Source organism: Arvicanthis niloticus, chromosome 26 (assembly GCF_011762505.2).
Source record: "Arvicanthis niloticus isolate mArvNil1 chromosome 26, mArvNil1.pat.X, whole genome shotgun sequence".
Taxonomy (NCBI): domain Eukaryota; kingdom Metazoa; phylum Chordata; class Mammalia; order Rodentia; family Muridae; genus Arvicanthis; species Arvicanthis niloticus.
In genome coordinates, this window is record NC_133434.1 from 38064945 (window position 1) to 38083027 (window position 18083).

The 18083-nt window shown below is 48.7% G+C and overlaps 2 protein-coding genes across 2 annotated transcripts in view; one reads left to right on the plus strand and one right to left on the minus strand.

The window, feature by feature from the left end:
* The first annotated feature begins 406 nt into the window (after nt 1-406).
* Oaz2 (ornithine decarboxylase antizyme 2) lies at nt 407-12692 on the plus strand. Its single transcript, XM_076925824.1, is given in 6 exon segments — nt 407-607; nt 9221-9296; nt 9298-9378; nt 10263-10438; nt 11250-11335; nt 11513-12692. Coding segments are annotated over 6 exon segments (570 nt in total). The 5' UTR covers nt 407-587; the 3' UTR covers nt 11644-12692.
* Nucleotides 12693-13836: 1144 nt separating this feature from the next.
* The window catches only part of Znf609 (zinc finger protein 609), a 127813-nt gene continuing 123566 nt past the window's right edge, over nt 13837-18083 (minus strand). Inside the window, exon 10 of the mRNA XM_076925822.1 lies at nt 13837-17759. The gene's annotated coding sequence lies outside the window, so the exon portion shown is untranslated. The remainder of the gene's footprint in view (nt 17760-18083) is intronic.

The following is an 18083-nucleotide window of genomic DNA, read 5'->3' on the forward strand; positions in this document are numbered from 1 at the left end:
ATAAGGGCACTGGCTGCTCTTCCAGGGGACTTGGGTTCAATTCCCGGCCCCTACACGCAGCTCGCGCTGTAGCTCCTGTTCCGGGGGATCCGACACCTTTGCACAGAGATACGTGCAGGCAAAACGCCAATGTGCATAAAAAGCAATCACATATAAGTTATTAAGGAAGGACAAAAGCAGAGATGAAGACTGGCCTCGGCCAAGCCGACCCGAGCCCGGCATCCAGACCTCCTTCCCCGCTGCTCCCTGGCTACCGCCCCCGACCACAGCTCGCCCGGCTACGCCTGCGCCTAGGCGGGGCGGCGCTTCGCCCTTTGTTGTGGGCCCCAGTTTCCCAGGACACCAAGCGGCGCTGGGTGGGGCTATGCAGATGAGGCACTCGGGGGCGGGGCGGTTGCGCGGCGGCGGCCGGGGAGGGTCAGTTGGAGGCAGGCGCTCGCTGAGGCAGGAGGAGCGCACTCGGCCCGCGGCCTGACAGGGACTTAGCCCGCAGAGACCGGCCCGCGCGCGCGACCCCACACCCACCCACTCGTCCACCCACCCACTCCCCGCGCCGCCTCCTCCCACCCTGAGCAGAGCCACCGAGGATGATAAACACCCAGGACAGGTAACGGCCCGGCGCAGGCTCCCCGCCCCCACCCCTCCGCGGCTCCGGTGGCCGCCCCCCCCCCCCCAGCTCGCCCGGGCCCCCGGGGGCTCCGTCCGCTCCCACCGCTCCCCTTCGCCACCCCTGCCACCCGAGTCCCGCGATCGGGCCTCCTTCCGTCCTTTAGCCCCCTTCCTCCGGCCGGCCCATCCCCCTCATCCGGGTTTCCTCCTCGCCGGAGCCGCCCCCCCCAGCTGGACGTAGCCTTCCAGTCGGTCGCCCGGTTCTCTGAAGCCCAGCGGGACGGTGCCCGGTGCCCCACACCGTGCACTTTCTCCCGGATTCCCCGGATTGGTGCTCGCCTTTCCGAAATGTTTGTTACTCCTTCCTGCACAAGTCACTTGATCGCCGTAAATCCACTCCCCAGTGAAGATCGCTCCCCGGGCCGACTCCTCTCTTTCAGCCCTGCCTGGCTCTCCCCAAAGCCAAGCGCTTGTCCGGCGGTTCTCAGCTCGTCCCTTTACCCCGCTTCCCACTTTCCTTCCCCACCCTTCTCCAGGTAGGCCCCATTTTCCTGTCTGGGAAACCCCACTCTTTCTATTTCTCTAACACCGTGGGTTCCATTCCTGCCCTCCTTCCTGTTGCCCCAGTGATGTCGCCAACACTCTTCCCTTTAAACACTACAAAGTCTCAGTCGGAGCTCATCTTCCCCCCTCCCCCATTTAAAACCATTACATCCCATTAGCCGGTCCCCCTTCCTGGGAGGATCTTTAAGTGCTACCCCCTTTTAAATTTTACTCCAGGGCCTCCGAAGCCAGACTCTGGGCCTCTGGAAGTTACCTCCCTCAAGACGCAATGCCCGTTTCCCCCAGGATCTGAAATGGTGTGACAGGTTTCTTAACTTTCAACTAAAGTAGGCAGAAGTCATCCCTTTAGTTCCCCTCTCTTCTTTCCGCGTCCTCAGATATCCCGCATTTCTGCCCCAGACAGGGATGCTCTTCATAAGTATTCCAGAATTTTCACTGCTCAGGATTTGTAATGCCCCTTGCTTATGTCCTTTCCCTTCCCGTGTAGGGCTTGTTGCTGAACCCATTCAATCCCCATATAGACCCTTTGTCCTCACCTCGGACCTTCATGGCCTCCGACCCTGAGTGAGCTGATCCAGCCCTCAAACTGCCACGGTCCCTCTAAAACCAGACTTCCTCCTACAAACACGTCTTCTTTCCTGTGGCTGTTCATATAGGGCCCCGCCATTCCAGGGTCCTCCAGAAGCTTGCGCGTCTTTTTCACTAAGTGATCTTGATATTCTCTCCTTCCTGCTTCTCCTTCCAGTATCATTTTTCTCCAGCTATGTTTTCCTCACACTTCAGTGTGTCTCAAACCTAGCTGCACATTTAAAAAACAAACAAATCAACTAAGCCAAAAAAAAAAAAAAAAAAAAAAAAACCAAACAAACCAAAACCAGGTATCTGTTCTTTCCTCGATTACTCCAAATGGCCTAGGGTAGAGCCTGGTTAGTGGTGTATACTTTTAAAGCTCTCCAGTTCTCATGTGGAGCCTGGGTTGAAAAATACTCTCACCCCAAGAAGGCCCTAGCCTTTCCCCTCACATCCCTGCAGTGTCAGCCCCTCCTCTACTGACAAGTGATTTCTTGGTCTTCCTCTGTTCACAAAGAAAGTCTTTGGAGCCTGATAGTGGTGTGGTGCACACCTTTGATCAGGTGGCAGAGGCAGGTGGATCTCTGAGTTCAAGACCAGTCTGGTCTGCAGATCAGGTTCTATGACAGTCAGGGCTGCACGGAGAAACCCTGTTTCATTTTTGTTGTTTGTTTTTAAACTCTTCTTTACCTTAGATATTTAGTGCTCCATTTCTGGCCATTTTCTATTCCAGCGTTATCTCTCTGTATAAGAAACTCACTCACTCCCCATTTCCTGGCTTGTTATGATTGTGCTTGAGCCAGTGTCACCAAACTACTAAACCTCCTTTGCCTGTAGTCACATCCTGCCTTTTCATTTTCCTTGTCCCAGTAGCATTCCACTCTTTGATTCTACCTGCTTTAACCCAGTCCTTCACAGCTCAGGTGGAGGTGGGTGTATCCTTGGAGGATGCAGGAGGCAAAAGGTGCTGTTGTGGTCTGGAAGACTGTGTGTGCTGAGGAGGGAGAGCATGTGAGGTGCGGTTTTTCTCCGGGGTTGGAAGTGGGGCGTTTCAGTGGTCATTCTTAGGAGTCCTTTGGATTGATTGGGTCTAGGTGCCAACCAAGTCCTCTTCAGCTTGAGCCAGAGATTTGAATATTCGAGACCAACACTTACGCTTTCATGACCTGAGTGTGAGTTCTCCAAGTTCTAACTGTGTTGCACTTAGCCGGTGTGCTCACACGTTAAAAGAAGGGGGTTGAGATAGCTTAACCTGGAAGGTTCCTTCTAGCCGCCTAAGTGGCAAAACAGGCTCACTTGTCTCCAGGGCCCTTGCTTTAGTGTGTTGGTAATTTGAGGGGCTTGGCTGTGTGAGGCAGGTGGAGGGAGGAGTCAGTTGGCCTGCCAGGGCCTGGGCAAAAGCTGGTCCTTGGATCAGGCTCATCTCCTTTGGCCTGGGGGTGGGGTGAGGTGTACATGGTGTCTGGTTTCTTTGCTTTATGGCAATCTTGTTTCCATAGTATGCTTCCCAGCCTCCTCTGCCGGCCCTTAACTTTCTGAAAGGAATCCTGTTGGAGTCTTAGCTGGGGTTCTGATAACAGCCGGATGTTCTTCCCAGGAGTGCTGGTATTTTTAATGTGCAGTGTAGGGAGCTGGCTGAGAGCTTAGTTCCCATTGGGTGGGGGATGGGCTTTCCAGTTTCCCAGGCTCCAGGGAGGGAGGCCTACTTCCCTGGAAGAAGTGGTTGCAGAGGAACCAGCAGTGTTTGGAAAACTAGGCTCCTCTGGAATTTCTAGCAGTCAGACTAGTGTCTCCAAAATGTCAGAATTCCTGATGGCGGTGCAAGGAAAAAGAGCAAGTGCAAGGCCCCTTAATTATGTGTTCTGAACAATGGGTTTAAATTGAAGAGGAAACCAAATTTTGTGACCTTACTTTTGCCTGGATTTGTAGGGGCTGGGGACACAGTGTCTGTCTAGGGCTTGCTACAGTCGAGTCTGTAGAGGACAGTCAGTGCTGGCTTGGTTAGCTATATTATAGTCAGTCTGTGTGATGGGCTCTGGAGAAAAACATTAGGTTCCACAGCTGTTTTCTGGGAGGGGGATAGGGAGTTCCCAAGAGCAATTCAGGACTACCTATAGTATTTTCACTACATGGCTTCCTCTGTATGGAATTTCTGTTTCTTTCCAAATAATTTGGTATTGTTAATTCTCCTTTATCATTAGTTCTGCTTGATGAGTGTGGGGCAGGAGGGAGAATGACCGCTAGTATAGTCAGAAACACCCCTAAATTGGGTGTGTGCTTTAGAAAGCAATGGGGACTAATAATAGCAATTCCCCATTTTGCCAAGAAACCCAAATTTAGCCCTAGAGCTGTGCTTATATATGAAGGAGACTGAGGAGTGGGGCAGAGGCATGTTACAAATGAGCGCTTTCATTCCCTTTTGAAACGTTGTGCAGTGGTTAGATTCAGAAGGCTCACTGAAAGTGACAGGGGCTGGGACTGGAGACATGGCTTGGTGGTTAAGAGGACTGGCTTCTCTTTCAGAGGACCTAGGTTCAATTCCCAGTGTCCAGCGTCCACATGACGCTGTGATAGAATCATATGATACTAATCCTAGGGAATCCAGAGCTGCCTTCTGGCCTCCAGAAGCACAGGTGTTCATGCAGGTAAAATACCAACATACATAAAATAAGCCGGGCATGGTGGCACACACCTTTAAACCCAACACTCAGAAGGCAGATGCAGGTAGACTCTTCGAGGCCAGCCTGGTCTACAAAGCAAGTTCCAGGACAGCCAGGGCTACACAGAGATTATTCTATCTCAAAAAAGCAAACCAACAAACAAAAGTGTGGTGACACAAGACTTTTTTTTTTTTTTAAGATTTATTTTGTGTATATGAATACACTGTTGCTGTCTTCAGACACCAGAAGAGGCTATCTGATCCCATTACAGATGGTTGTGAGCCACATTGTGGTTGGTGGGAATTGAACTGGAAGAGTAGTCAGTGCTTTTAACTGCTGAGCCATCTCTCCAGCCTGTGACACAGGCTTTTAATCCCAGGAGGCAGTGGTAGTCAAATTTCAGGCCAGCCTGGTCTACATGGTGAGTTCTAGACTAGCCAGGGCTACATGGTCAATAAGACTCTGGTGGCAAATTACAACAGAAGAAAAACAAAACAAAAAAGGAAGTTACTGAGTCGACTAATGGCTCAGTGGAAGAGCAAGACAGTTTCCTGTAAACAGCAGCAGCAGCAAGTGTCTTGTAAGAGAAGCTCTAAGATGATCTCCTAGGCCTTTGATAGTGTATAAACAATGATGCAATCCTGCCTCAGGGGAGGCTGGGCTATGAAGAGCTAACAGTATAAACCACATTGAAGACTTTAACATATAAAAATATCTTAAAGTACAGTACAGTACCATTGTTAGCTATCCAGCAACCACAAGTGGCAATAGGTTGTGCCTGTCGTTGGCAGATGTACCAGTGTTAGTTGTGTGATTAGCGAACATCGGGTACAGAGGTATTCGGGCTGCCATCAGATGCTTCTTGTAGAAAATCAACCCAAACCTATTTCTGCTTTCAGCCTATGATTCAGAGGGGTGATTTCATTTTCTTACAATCACACTGATTGAGCAGACTCCCTCTGGAGCATGTGACAGCTCTGGTGAAGTGACTTAAGTGACTACTGCATGGCAGCATACATGACTCTCACAGGTGCACAGAGGAATGCATCATCTGTGGTCACTTTAGACTGAAGGAGCCTGACACTTCCTACATCCTCACTGCTAAGTGTGCTTGTAGTTCTGGAGTAGTCTTGCTTTACATAAGGATTACTCATCAGAGATATTCCTAGCCCTAGAGTACCAGCAACCCATGTGAGGAATTGAGGATCTGAGACACGAGTGGGTCAGAAGTAGAGGGAATGAAGGTAGAATACTGGGAGTGGAGTGCTATTTTTGTGTCTTTTCATTTGATACTGCCAAGGCCAGCTGACGATGCTGTCTGACAGGCAGAGGGAATTAAAGGGAACAGACCTGAATCAAGGGTTGAGGCCACTGCATTTGAGTGAAAAACCAAACTATTGGAGAATCTGAATTCCAAATATTTATTAGATTAGGTTGTGTTTTGAGCAAACTAAAATTAAAAAAAAAAAAGGGGGGGGGGAGAATGACATAGTCCCCTGGAAGTTGTTTGGATTGCTTTGAGACAAGGTCTCACACCCTTAAATCACCATGTAGCTTTGAACTCAGAGCAGTTTCCTCCCTTAGCTTCCAGAGACCTGGGACTACAAATGGGCACTTGTTGAGTGTTTCCCTTTTCCTTGTGGTTCTGGGTTCACTGAGACACATGGCCTTTACATTCTAGGCGGGTGGTCCACCAGTGAGCTACATCTCCAGCCCTGGAGTCCTTTGTTAAGATATTTGATAGGTTTTGTGTAGAGGTGCGTACCTTAATCCCAGCACTTGGGAGGTAGAGGCAGGTTCAAGGCCATCCTCATGTACATGGTGAGTTTAAGGCAAGAGCTAAGTAAGACCTTATTAAAACACAAATACACTTTTAAAAAAAGACCAATTCTTTTACTTAGTAAATGCCATCAAGATCTAAAAATCTGATTTCAATGATAAAAATTTGACTTAGCCTCATTTCCCTTTATACATCCGCATACAGTACCTGTTGATGGTCATCAAATGAAATTGTGGCTTGCTAGGGACATTTCAGATAGTAGATTCACAGCCACGTTGATTGTTGGAGAACTGAACCCAGGGCCCTGCTGTACTAGGCAGATACTTCTACTTTGCTGTACTCCAGTCCTCACCGATGCTGTGAATTATCAGCAGTAAGTGAGCTGTATATAGGTGATCTGAAGTGTCTCCTTCAGCAGCTGAGGCTCGAACATCAGCTTTAAGCTCCAGTGTGTTGTCTGCCTTGGATGTGGGTACCAGACTCCTTCATTTCTAGTATGGTCTGTTTGCTCTTCTCAAAAGTAGGCCTGGATCAGCTGGGTGTCTGGCTGCAGTATAATACAGTTGACTTCTCTTTTTTTTCTTCCCCCCTTCCCTTCACCCTCTTGCTCTGGCCCCGCTCGCTCTGGCCCATAGGTTTTTATTTATTTATTATATGTAAGTATATTGTAACTGTCTTCAGACACCCATAAGAGGGCATCGGATCTCATTACAGATGGTTGTGAGCCACCATGTGGTTGCTGGGAATTGAACTCAGGACCTCTGGAAGAGCAGTCAGTGCTCTTAACCACTGAGCCATCTCTCCAGCCCACAGTTGACTTCTCTCAACCTATCTTTTTAAGTCTCTGGCCTTAAACTTAAAAAAAAAAAAAAAAAGTTTAGGATACATTATTTATTGTGTGTGTGCATAGAGTATGGAGGCCAAAGGCTAATTCATTTTTCCATGTAGGATCAAGAGATTAAACTGGGGTTATCAGTTTGGTGGCAAGTCTTTACCTGTTGAGCCTTCTCCTCCATCTCATGATAGAATAAATAATCTTTTTGGTGTAAGTCATTTCTGCCCCCTAGTAGAGTGACTAAAATCTGTGGAAGGATGGGCAAAAGCTGAAATAAAACTAAATTGAATATGAAACCTTTTCTATTTTGTGTTAGAGATTTGTCTTTAAGACATTTCTCAAGCCAGGCAGTGGTGGTACACACTTTCAATCCCAGCACCCAAGCTGCAGGGTCAGGTGATCTCATGAGTTCTAGGCCAGCCTGGCCTACAGAGTTCCAAGACAGCCAGGGCTACACAGAGAAACCTAGGGGTTTGGGGGGCAGGCAGGAAGGGGGGTAATTCTCTTGTTCTTAAATTCTTTCAAATTCTTTTAAATTTCATTCATCATGTGACTGGCAGCTAATTTTGATATATCATTTGAACAATATCAGAGAAGGTTGTTGCCAGGCAGTTTCATGTGCCACAATTGCTATGTACATCCTGCATCCCTTCAGAAATGACAGATACCTTGAGTATAGTCGTCTGTCACTCACGTCAGGTAACTAATCAGTGCATTATAATGGGCAGTGAAGTCTACTCAGTTGTTTCTCTCAGGGAACTGGTGCTAGACACATCCCACCTTCTACAGGGTTTTTAGAACAGCAGAGCTTGTATGTGATTTGTGTGTGTGTGTGTGTGTGTGTGTGTGTGTGTGAAAGAGTGAATGATGTGTTATCGAGGTGTGGACTTGATGCATTTACTTGGAGATAAGAAAACCAGAGATATCACAGGTTTACAGATGAGTGTAGGAAAGAGGCCAGCCTTAGGGATTATTTCTAGGAAGACAAAGGATTGTGTGCCCTTGCCCCTCCATGGTGCGATTCTTTGTAGGGGTAGCCTCTTGTTTCTGCCATTTCTGATCATAAATTAGTTAAGAATCAGATGCCGGATGGAACGTAAGGCTTATGTCCAGTTAACTCAGCAAATTCTAGAATTTTGAGGGCCTTGGTGATGTAGTTTTGTAATCCAAGCAGTTCTAGTATTCAAGATGTCTTCTTACTGTCACAGACGGGATTTGCCTAGTCCTTGGGATAGTTCTGCCAGTGTATGCCAGCCAGTCAGCTAGTTTTCCCAGTAGCCCAGCCTTTCTGGTACCTCTACAGAACCGCAACAAAGGGCTAAGAAGGGGAGCCTCTCATATGGGGTTTGGGAAACTCCTGACCTGAAAAAAAATTTCTGGACATTGTTACTCTGTTATAATACACATCACAGTTCCTCTTTCCCTGTCATTAAGCCAGAATCAAAGATGGCAGTATTTTTGTGTTTTCCTGAAAATTAACATGGCCTTCAGCTAGGCAGTGGCGGTGAAAACCTTTAATCCAGCAGAGGCAGGCATACCTCCTAGTTCAAGGCCAACCTGGGCTAAATACTGAGTTCTAGGACAGCCAGGACTACACAGAGAAATTCTGTCTTGAAAAGAATGGCTGACACATATGGTGGCAACAGAGCACCTAGAGCCTTTCACATCTGTAAGCGGGGTCTCCTTATGTTATTCAGACCCAGCACGTACTTTGCTTGTGCCTTTGTCTGTTTCGACAGTGTCAGTATTTCCTCTATTCTCCTGCTTCATCATAACCCTAGAGCAATTTGGAGCTTTTTTTTTTTTTTTTAATTGCAGTTCCTTTGCTGAGATGGAGGTTGGGAAAGTGAGTAGCCTTGGTATTCAGCTCATGTTGACACTTCATTTGAAGCTTAGTGATTGTGCTATGTTGGTGGCTAAGGCACAGATGGTTAAGGAAAGAGACTGATGCTGGAGACTCAGCAGCCAAACTAGGTAAACCCCATGTGAAGAGCTCACTGATGTTTGATAGGTGACCCTGTGGTCAGACTCCCTTGGACTTCTGGGTCTATCTGCCTCTTGATTAAAGTACCGTTTGTAGATGCTGAAGACAGAACGTGAGCAGTGGAGAAGCCTTAGAATACTTGTGTAGGCAGCGGGAGGGCTGGAGGGGTATGGGCTAAATGTCTGGGTGTTTACCGACTGACTTTCTGTCTCTTGCAGTAGTATTTTGCCTTTGAGTAGCTGTCCCCAGCTCCAGTGCTGCAGGCACATCGTCCCAGGGCCTCTGTGGTGCTCCTGATGCCCCTCACCCACTGTCGAAGATCCCCGGTGGGCGAGGGGGCGGCAGGGATCCTTCTCTCTCAGCTCTAATATATAAGGTAAGGAGGAGGATTTTTGTATAGAAGCTTGGGTGGAGTCTGCTGGATCCCACTGAGCAGCTACTCAAATGCTTAATTTTTTCCTAGTCTTCTCTTGGACAGAAGTAGCAGGGTGGCTGAGGGAGAACGGGAATTGATAACTTTTTTATTGGAATCCTAGAGGGAGAATTATTAGTACTGTTTGCTGCCTTTTAATCTTCTGGAGACTGAGGCCCAGGATCAGCTCAGCTTCTTTCCTAGGCTGGGAATGGAAAGTTAGCAGGGCATCAGAGTTGTGTGCATAAGGACCCGAGTGCTGGGATCACAGGTGTGTACTCCATGCCTAGCTATCGTTTACTGAAACGCAAGGCCTTAGGCCACACACAGTAGCTTATGCCTTTAATTACAACACTTTGGAGCAAAGACAGGTGGAACTCAGGAGTTCCAGGCCAGCCATGGCTATATAGTGAGATACTGTCTCAAAACAAAATAACAGAAGGTCTTATGTAGTCCGGGTTGGCCTTTAACTCATAATCCTCCTGCTCCAGGCTCCGGTGAAACAACGCTAGAACTTCAGGTTTTTATTGGTTAGGAATACCTAGGTTTTAATTTTAACTTTGCATTTATTACTGTAGGAATCTTGGGCCAGTCGCTGAATCGCTTGTACCTTACTAGCTCATATCTAAGCACCTGGTTGATTTCCTTTCCCATCTCATTCTGGCTTTTATCAACAGCAGCTGTTCTTAGAAGTGGCTGTCGTTAGCTGACCTGTAGGTCTGTATTTCTGAAATGACCCTGATCCAGGCTACCCTGAGAATGGCCCAAGGGACGCAGCCCCCTTGGATAAGGGAGCATAGGGCGTGGTTAGTGGTAGAGTTGTCCTCTGCCCTAACTTTCCCTCCTAGGACGAGAAGCTCACTGTGACCCAGGACCTCCCCGTGAACGATGGAAAACCTCACATTGTCCACTTCCAGTACGAGGTCACCGAGGTGAAGGTCTCTTCCTGGGATGCAGTCCTGTCCAGCCAGAGCCTGTTTGTAGAAATCCCAGATGGATTATTAGCTGATGGGAGCAAAGAAGGGTAAGGAACTCGTGAAGCGCATGTCTGTCTGTCTGTCTGTCTGTCTGTCTGTCTGTGCCTTCTCCCTTAAGAGCTAGTAGACGATGTTGTGTTGAAAGTTGTGTGTAGCTAGTGAACGAATCAGGCCTGCTCTGGGTTATAATTAAAGCAGATTGTTAGCATATTAACCTGTCACCCACCAGCTTATCCAATTCCCAGAAGATGTCAGGTTCCTCTTGAGCCTCCGTACAAAGGTCCAATTCCAAAGACCAGGGGATGCAGGTAGAATGGCGGGATTTTATTGGGTTGGGCGCCGTTCATGAAGTAACTAACCTGTGTGTAAAAAGCAGTCCCAGGACATTCTCTTGACTGACCCCAGTTTCTGTTTTTCTTTTGAGACGGGCTCTCACTGTATCACTCTGATTGTTTTGGAACTATGTAGACCAGAAGACTAGCCTTGAATTCACAGAGATCCACCGCCTCTGTCTCCAGAGTGCTGAGATTAAAGGTGTGAGCCACCAAACCTGGCCTTAGCTTATTGAGGAAACTGGGCTCTGGTGAAGGCCCCAGTGTTTTGATCTGCATTACTTTTAAGACAGTATTACTATCAGATGAAGAACTCAAGTTACAGGGAGAGAACCCTCCCCCTCCTAACAGGGTCTGTGACTTTATTTTTCTCTTCACGTAGGGCTCTAGGTTAGGGTCTTAAATGGAAAACTTTGTTTAGACATTCTGTATTAGTTTTGCTGGCTTTAGGCTCAGAAGGTCCTTTTAAGGGTGGGGTGGAGGAGGTGTGAGGCGGCGGGTGGACCTGAGCAGTCTGTTTCTGCAGATTGTTAGCACTGCTAGAGTTTGCTGAGGAGAAGATGAAAGTGAACTACGTCTTCATCTGCTTCAGGAAGGGCCGGGAAGACAGAGGTGAGCAGTCAGAGCGCTCTGACACCTATGCAGAGGGCTGTACACTGTACACTTGCCTTACCGAGCCGGAGAGCTGTGCTAAGGGGAGATGCCCGAGGACCTAGTATTTGATTGATCTGTGGAGTTTTCCCGGATTTGAGCCTCATCAGAGTCCCCTCTATGCTTCGTTTTCTGCAGCTCCACTCCTGAAGACGTTCAGCTTCCTGGGCTTTGAGATTGTGCGTCCAGGTCATCCCTGTGTCCCCTCTCGGCCAGATGTGATGTTTATGGTTTACCCTCTGGACCAGAACTTGTCTGATGAGGACTAATGGTCACAGGGGATGTTTTGCCCAAGAGCCACATTGGGGGAAGAGGGGAGTGAGGCAGCCTCGGGACAGAGGGAAGGACATTGAGGGGCTCAGGTTGAGGGTTGCCCATTGTGTTCTCGGAGTTGACTCGTTGAAATTGTTTTCCATAAAGAACAGTATACGCATATTATTCACATGTAATCACCAATAGTAAATGAAGATGTTTATGAACTGGCATTAGCAGCTTTTTAAACTGCGCTGTGATGTGCTCCATCTGCCCCAGGGGAGGGCGTTGCCTGGAGGGGAGGGGCTGCCTGGTCCAGGACAAGGCTGGAGGGCAGGACCATCAGGCTCAGGTCTCCTTGGAGTTGGGCTTTCTTCTTTTGGTTTTTAAGACTTAGGTATTTTTTCTTTGCTTCTTGTCATCCAGGGGCTCCTGAGTATGGGCTTTTTTTTAGCTCCTGGGTAGTGTCCTTGGGTTGTTTTTGACACTCCACCTTGAGCTTCCAGGCATTTTGTGTCTGGCCTGGTGTAAGCAGGTCAGACCTCGCTTTATTTACAGTTTAGTGTTATTCTGGCATTTGGTTAAGCTGGCTTAATCTGTTTAATGTCACCAGTACATTTTAAATAGGGGCATTGAAACTCACTCCCCCACACCAGGGCTTTTTTGGGGGGTGCCTGGGCCTTAAGAAACTAGCCAAACTACATCTCAAGTTACCACTAGAGTTCTTGCCTCTGTGGCCCAGGCCCCAAGATCTCTTTCCTACCAAGAGCAGAGAGAATACCAAACTCAGGGCCTGGGGTTTGTGGAGGAACCTGTTCTTAGCGACTGGATGCCTCTGGCTGGCCACGCATAGTACTGCCTGCCTCCTTTTAACAGGTTCAGAACAGTGCCTACGCCGCAGGGCCAAGCGAGGGGCAGGGCTGGGCTGCAGAAACGCCTTCCCTTTCCTGCTTTCACCAACAGCTTGTTCTAAAGAGAAAAGGGAGAGAGAGCTACACTGGGTGTGGGGGTGTCAGGGAGGCAAGTGTGTTGTGTTACTGTGTCAATAAACTGATTTAAAGTTGTAGTTGGCCTGTTCTTTATTCCTGTACCACAACCAGAGCTTAACAAGTGTGATACATACTTCCCAGGGACAAGGCTGCTTGGTCTCTGGGGCCATGTTATTATACTGTGAAATCCAGGGCTGCTAGGAGTGGGACACACTAAGTGCCCATGGAGACAGAGGTGCATATGGAACACTTTCCTGTGTGCTGTCGACCAACTCACAATTCCAGCTGTTACACTGTACAGGACTGGGGCTTAAAACTTTAATTTTTATGGTAAAGTTTATGCCTAACTATCCCTAAAGTCTTTTTTCCTTTTTGACGAAAGGTTACTATCGCTCTGGCCTAAAGTGGCGGCAGGCAGCCTTCCTGCCTCAGCCTCTGCACTGCCATCAATGCCTGCTCTAAGCAGCACATTCTGTTCCATTTTAGCTTTGTCTTCTTGGAGCCCAGTGTTCCACGGCCTGTCTTCTGGTCGCTTTGTACCATCAGCATGAAGGGCCATCTTGGTGGTCCTGGAGAGGAAGCTTAGCATTCCCACTGCCTCAGTCTCCCTCCCCCTCAAGGCAGTGTTGTTTTACCTATGGCTTTACGACTGCCTTATAGTCAGCCCAGAGTTTTTTTACAGGCTTTGTCCAATTTTCAGCTTGTTTTTCCATGAAGCTTACCTGTATTGTATTTAGCCAAGTCACCAAACTTAGGTTCTACCTGCACATGGCAGTTTTTTCAAAGTGATTCGCTTGAAAATACCTTCTGTCAAACGGATGACTCCTGGAGGCAGCAGGCAGCGTAAAGGTCAAGAGTCCAATGTAAAACCTGAGATACCGTTCACAAGTAAATAGGGGTGACAGTCCTTTACTTTCAGCTCACAAAGCAGAGGGAAGCACACTGTGTTTCTTCTCCTGCTGTATGCTCACACTTCCTATGTACAGCCAGTGAAAAGACTTGGAAACCATATACCTACCCAAAGAGTTCCCTGTCAGAGAGAGAGAAAGTGGGAGGGAGGGAGAGAGGGGCTACTGACGACCACCACAGACACAGAGTCATGGGAAGCAGCAGCAGCACTTCGTTTAAAAAAAGAAAAAAAAAACAACTTAGAAAGTAGAAATTTTGGGGTGGTAAAGAGGGATAGGAGAGACATGTGAAAGGCAAACTTTAGTCTAAATGTAAGAACAGGGACATTAAAAACTTTATTCAATAAATACAACAAATAATTTAAAAATAGACTTCAATTCCAAAGCCAATTAAGAAAAGGAAGTAGAAACAAAGGGTGACGGGGACAGAGGCGGTGAGGAGAGAAGAAAAGGATGAACACGGCTTGGCTGGGCTGTTTCAGACAGTGTCACTATGTGAGTCTCAAACGCTCTTACCAATAGATCCCAAGCCCTTGATATCACAGGGTAACCACGGGAGTCCAGGAATAGTCCTGGGACCATCAGACTTCTGAGGCTAGGATGGGTAGGGTAGTGTGGGCTGGAGTGCTGGGTGGGTGGGTGGGTGGTGGGTAATTTCCCACTTGTTCCTAAAAACCTTTCATTCTAACACCCAGGCAGGTTTAAGTAGTGCAAAGTCTCAGGCAGAGAGCTCCCAGGTGCATAGTTTCATAGATGAATAAGTGTTCAAAGCCAGGCCCTCAGGGAGGCGGGTCCCAGGGCACCAGGGGTCCAAAGCCACTTTGGTGAATGAGATTTAAGGGTTAAAAATGGAGGCCAGGAAGGACACAGGAGCAGCCAGTGGCCAAGCTGGGCAGGAAGAAGCTACAGGGCAGGCGTTGGCACACTGGGTTCAGCAGCTTGCTGTCAGCCAGGAAAGGTGAAGCTGAGGATGCCCACAGAGCCGGGCTAGAGAAAGACAGGGAGGCTGAGGGGAGGAGGCAGCAGCTCAGCAGCAAACTCCAGGAGAAATAACCAGCAGCCCTCACAGATTTGTGATTGTCTCTTAAAAAGATTTATTTTCTCTTCTTGCCTGAATGTACAAAGGCAAAAAGAGTACAGTTTGTATATATATATATATATATATATATTTATATATATATATGTATATAAAAAACAAGGAACTTGGTAATGTACACTTTACAGACAGGAAGAATCGGGACTGAAATTAAATCCAACAGAGCAACGTCAATGGAACAAAAGCTATGACAGCAACACTGTCCCTCCAGCCCGGGCCTCCAGCCTGCCCCAACCTACTCCCAGGGGGAGGGCTGAGCACCAAGGCAAGCGGGTGGGCTGGGGCAGGAGGGGCTGGGGACAAGGCCTGGGAGGGGCCCATGGCAGGGAATCACTGGAAAGTTTCCTGGGATGTCCTAGTAATAAATGACAAAGGCCCAGAGTTATGGGCCAGCTAGCTGCCCAGCTGAATCTCGGGGGCATCAGAGTACAGACAGGGTAAGTGATGAGGCCTCAAACCTACACCCAATTCTCTAGCCCTTCTGCAGTCTCAACTCCCATCAACTTTAAGTCCCCCCAACCCCACCCTGGAGCCTGGAGAGGAGGAACATGAAATGACCATTTCGGAGGGTACCCTCTTACCCTTCTGTGTGTTTCTTTGACCTTGAGATGTGTGGAGAGTGAAGGCTAAGTGGAGATACACATACAAGCACAAGACGGAGAAGAGCTGAAGGGAGCTGGCACACCATAAATGAGGAAGCAGGTGCGAGTCCTAAGCAGCAGCTGTTAATCGGTAGCTGCCCTTCCTCAGGGTGAGGCCCCACTTCCTGTAGCTTCTCTTCCACACGAGAGAGCATGGGGCAGGGTGGCTGAGTGAAAGGCTCGGTTTGGTGGTCTGCACCAGATCCTGTCTTTCTGACTAGGTGCCACAGGGCATTCCCACTGTGGAGCGTGGGGGTGGCCGGCTGCAGCTGTGTGAAAGTCTTTCAGAGAGGGAAGACTGGACTCGGACTAGGGGCCAGGAGGATCAGGCTGAGAACATACAGTGTCGTTTTTCTACTGCTAATCTCATTTCAGAGCAGCGCCTGTTCTTCAAGGGGCACTTGAGTAGACGGAACAGAGGTGACTTTTTCTCAGGGGAAGAGGTGAGAGAGACAGACAAAGGGAGGGAGGGAAGGGGAGAGAGAGAGAGAGAAAGCTGTTCCTTCTGCAGAATCTTAAGGCTGTCTTGCAAATACGGACACACCTCTGTTATAAAATGAAATGGAAAGGGCAGGAATGTGGACCATGCCTACCCAATGAAAAACTAAATTGCTCCGATTTTTTTTTTTTTAAAACAATATGTACAAAACACACTGTAAGCCAGTGCCACAGATACATACAAAACCAGGAACAGATGAGAGCATGGCTCACTGGAGTCTTGGAAGGAGGAGGTGGGGGAGCATAATTAGGCAGGATGGTGTCTCAACATCTACCTCTGTGAATGAAAGGGGGTCACTGCCCAGACAACTGCTTACTGGGGCAGCATGTGGCAGGGGACGATGGCGGTGAGGCTGTCTGGAGTCCTGAAACAGGATTTTTCCAAGCGCTCAGAACCCAACTGGAACAAAAACAAGGACCTGGAAACGGGAAAGGTTTGGAGGTCGGAGGTGCTAAGCCTGATTATATACAGGGATGGCTCACTGGTTCTTGAGAGCTAGCTTCTCTTGGGTTTGTGCTTACTGACTCCCGCCACCCCACTTTCCCAAAGAAGTTAGAGCTACCTGCCTTCCTGCTCTCAAACTACCAGTTTTGACATGCTTTTTACCAGCTCCCCATTAGCCGAGGCTGGTATCTGTGCATCTTTCTCTCTCTCTCTCTCGCAGTCCAAAGAGCAAAGCCAGGAGCAGAGGGTTACAAAGGGATGATGCCCTGCAATGGCAGAGAACTAAAAACATTCCACATGCTGGGGAGAAGTGACTCCATCACTTTCCGCTAACAGGATTTTGTAGCTCAGGAGAACAGAGAAATGCCTGACACCTCAAAGCCTTATCCAGAGTCCACTCTGACTTGGGCATGCAATGCTTGGATATCCTGTTTTAGGGTCTAAGGAGCAAATCACCTCCTTGGCCCGTGGCCCCTAAAACAAAAATGTGTGTTACAAAGACACACTTCAAATTGGCACATATGGAGTTACAGAGTGAGCTGTAAAATCATGTACCTGTAGACAGAGGAGCCGGATGTATAGATTTGTGACCCTAAATGAGAAGGGTGCTCGGATAACTGAATGTCTCCAAGAACAGCCTGCCTTCTGGCTGCTGCTCTAAACTGATGTGGCAGACTCCAGGGTAGGAGCCAAGTAGCAGAAGAGGTGAGGTCAGCATGGGGACTCCCCCTGGGGAAGGCACCAAGGGGTTAAAAAAGAAAGAGAGAGGGGCAAGGAGTTGGGAGATGCAAAGCAGCAGGAATTTTGGTGAGGAAGCAGATTCAGTTTCACAGACTCCATTCATGCCCCAGCTCCTCCCAGCGTCCCCCGGGAGCCCTGTGCTGGTGCTAGAACCCCTGTCTTCCGACTAACTGGAGCACAAGACTCTGGTGGGGTAAGCGCCTTACTCTCCCCTTTACAGGTTAGGCTCTGAGCATTTATCTGTGCTCCTATCAGAGGGGGTGTCTCCACACTTGAAGGCCTTGTCTTCGCAATTACAGAGGAAACAGCTCCCTACTTCTTTCCTGAGATTCTAATTTCTGCTGCCAGTTCCCAGGGCCCAAACCACTGAGGAGATGTGTAATCTGATGGCAGTGAGGGTGAGGCTGCTGTGCTGTCCTCAGACCTGACCCCACGAGTGGGGTCCCTCCCAGGTGTGTGTGGTGCTGCTCTGGCAGTCGACCAGGGGCTTAAGGTAACAGAGCAGTGATTTCTCTGGGATGAGGCTGTGCTGTCAGCTCCTATGCCTTCATCTCCTTAAAAGCCACAACAGAACTGTGGCTGAGAGAATAAATATTTTTGCCAAGTACCAGTTTTCCAGCTCCTGAGGAAGAGGGAGGGTCAGGGGGTCGGAGGGTCTAGTGGAGGTGAGACAGCCCAGGGTCTGCCTTCAGTCGCGGTAGGAACGGCAAACAGGACGATCTACACCGTGACTGACGGTAAAATGGCACCTCCAGCATCACCTCGAATGAGCCAGTCTGGCCCACGAAGCTGACTTCATCTGGGCACTTGGTGTTCTGCGAAGGAAACACACAGGTAAACGGCTAATTGTGGTCTGCCGGCATCACAACCACAAGATGGTGCTCCAGGAAAATGAAGTGGAGCTAGCAAGATGGTTTGGTGCGTAAGGCTGCTCGCCGCCGAGCGTGAGATGAATTCTGTCATCCACAGTTCGAAGAGGGAACTCCCTGTGAATTGTTCTTTGAGCTCTGTTCACAAGCACTACCCTTCACAACAAACTTAAAAACAAAACACAAAAAAGAACTGCAGCACCGTCTGGTGCTGGCCCTCCACAGGCCTTCAGACGCACACAGCTTCACACGAGGCTGGTGTCACAGGCC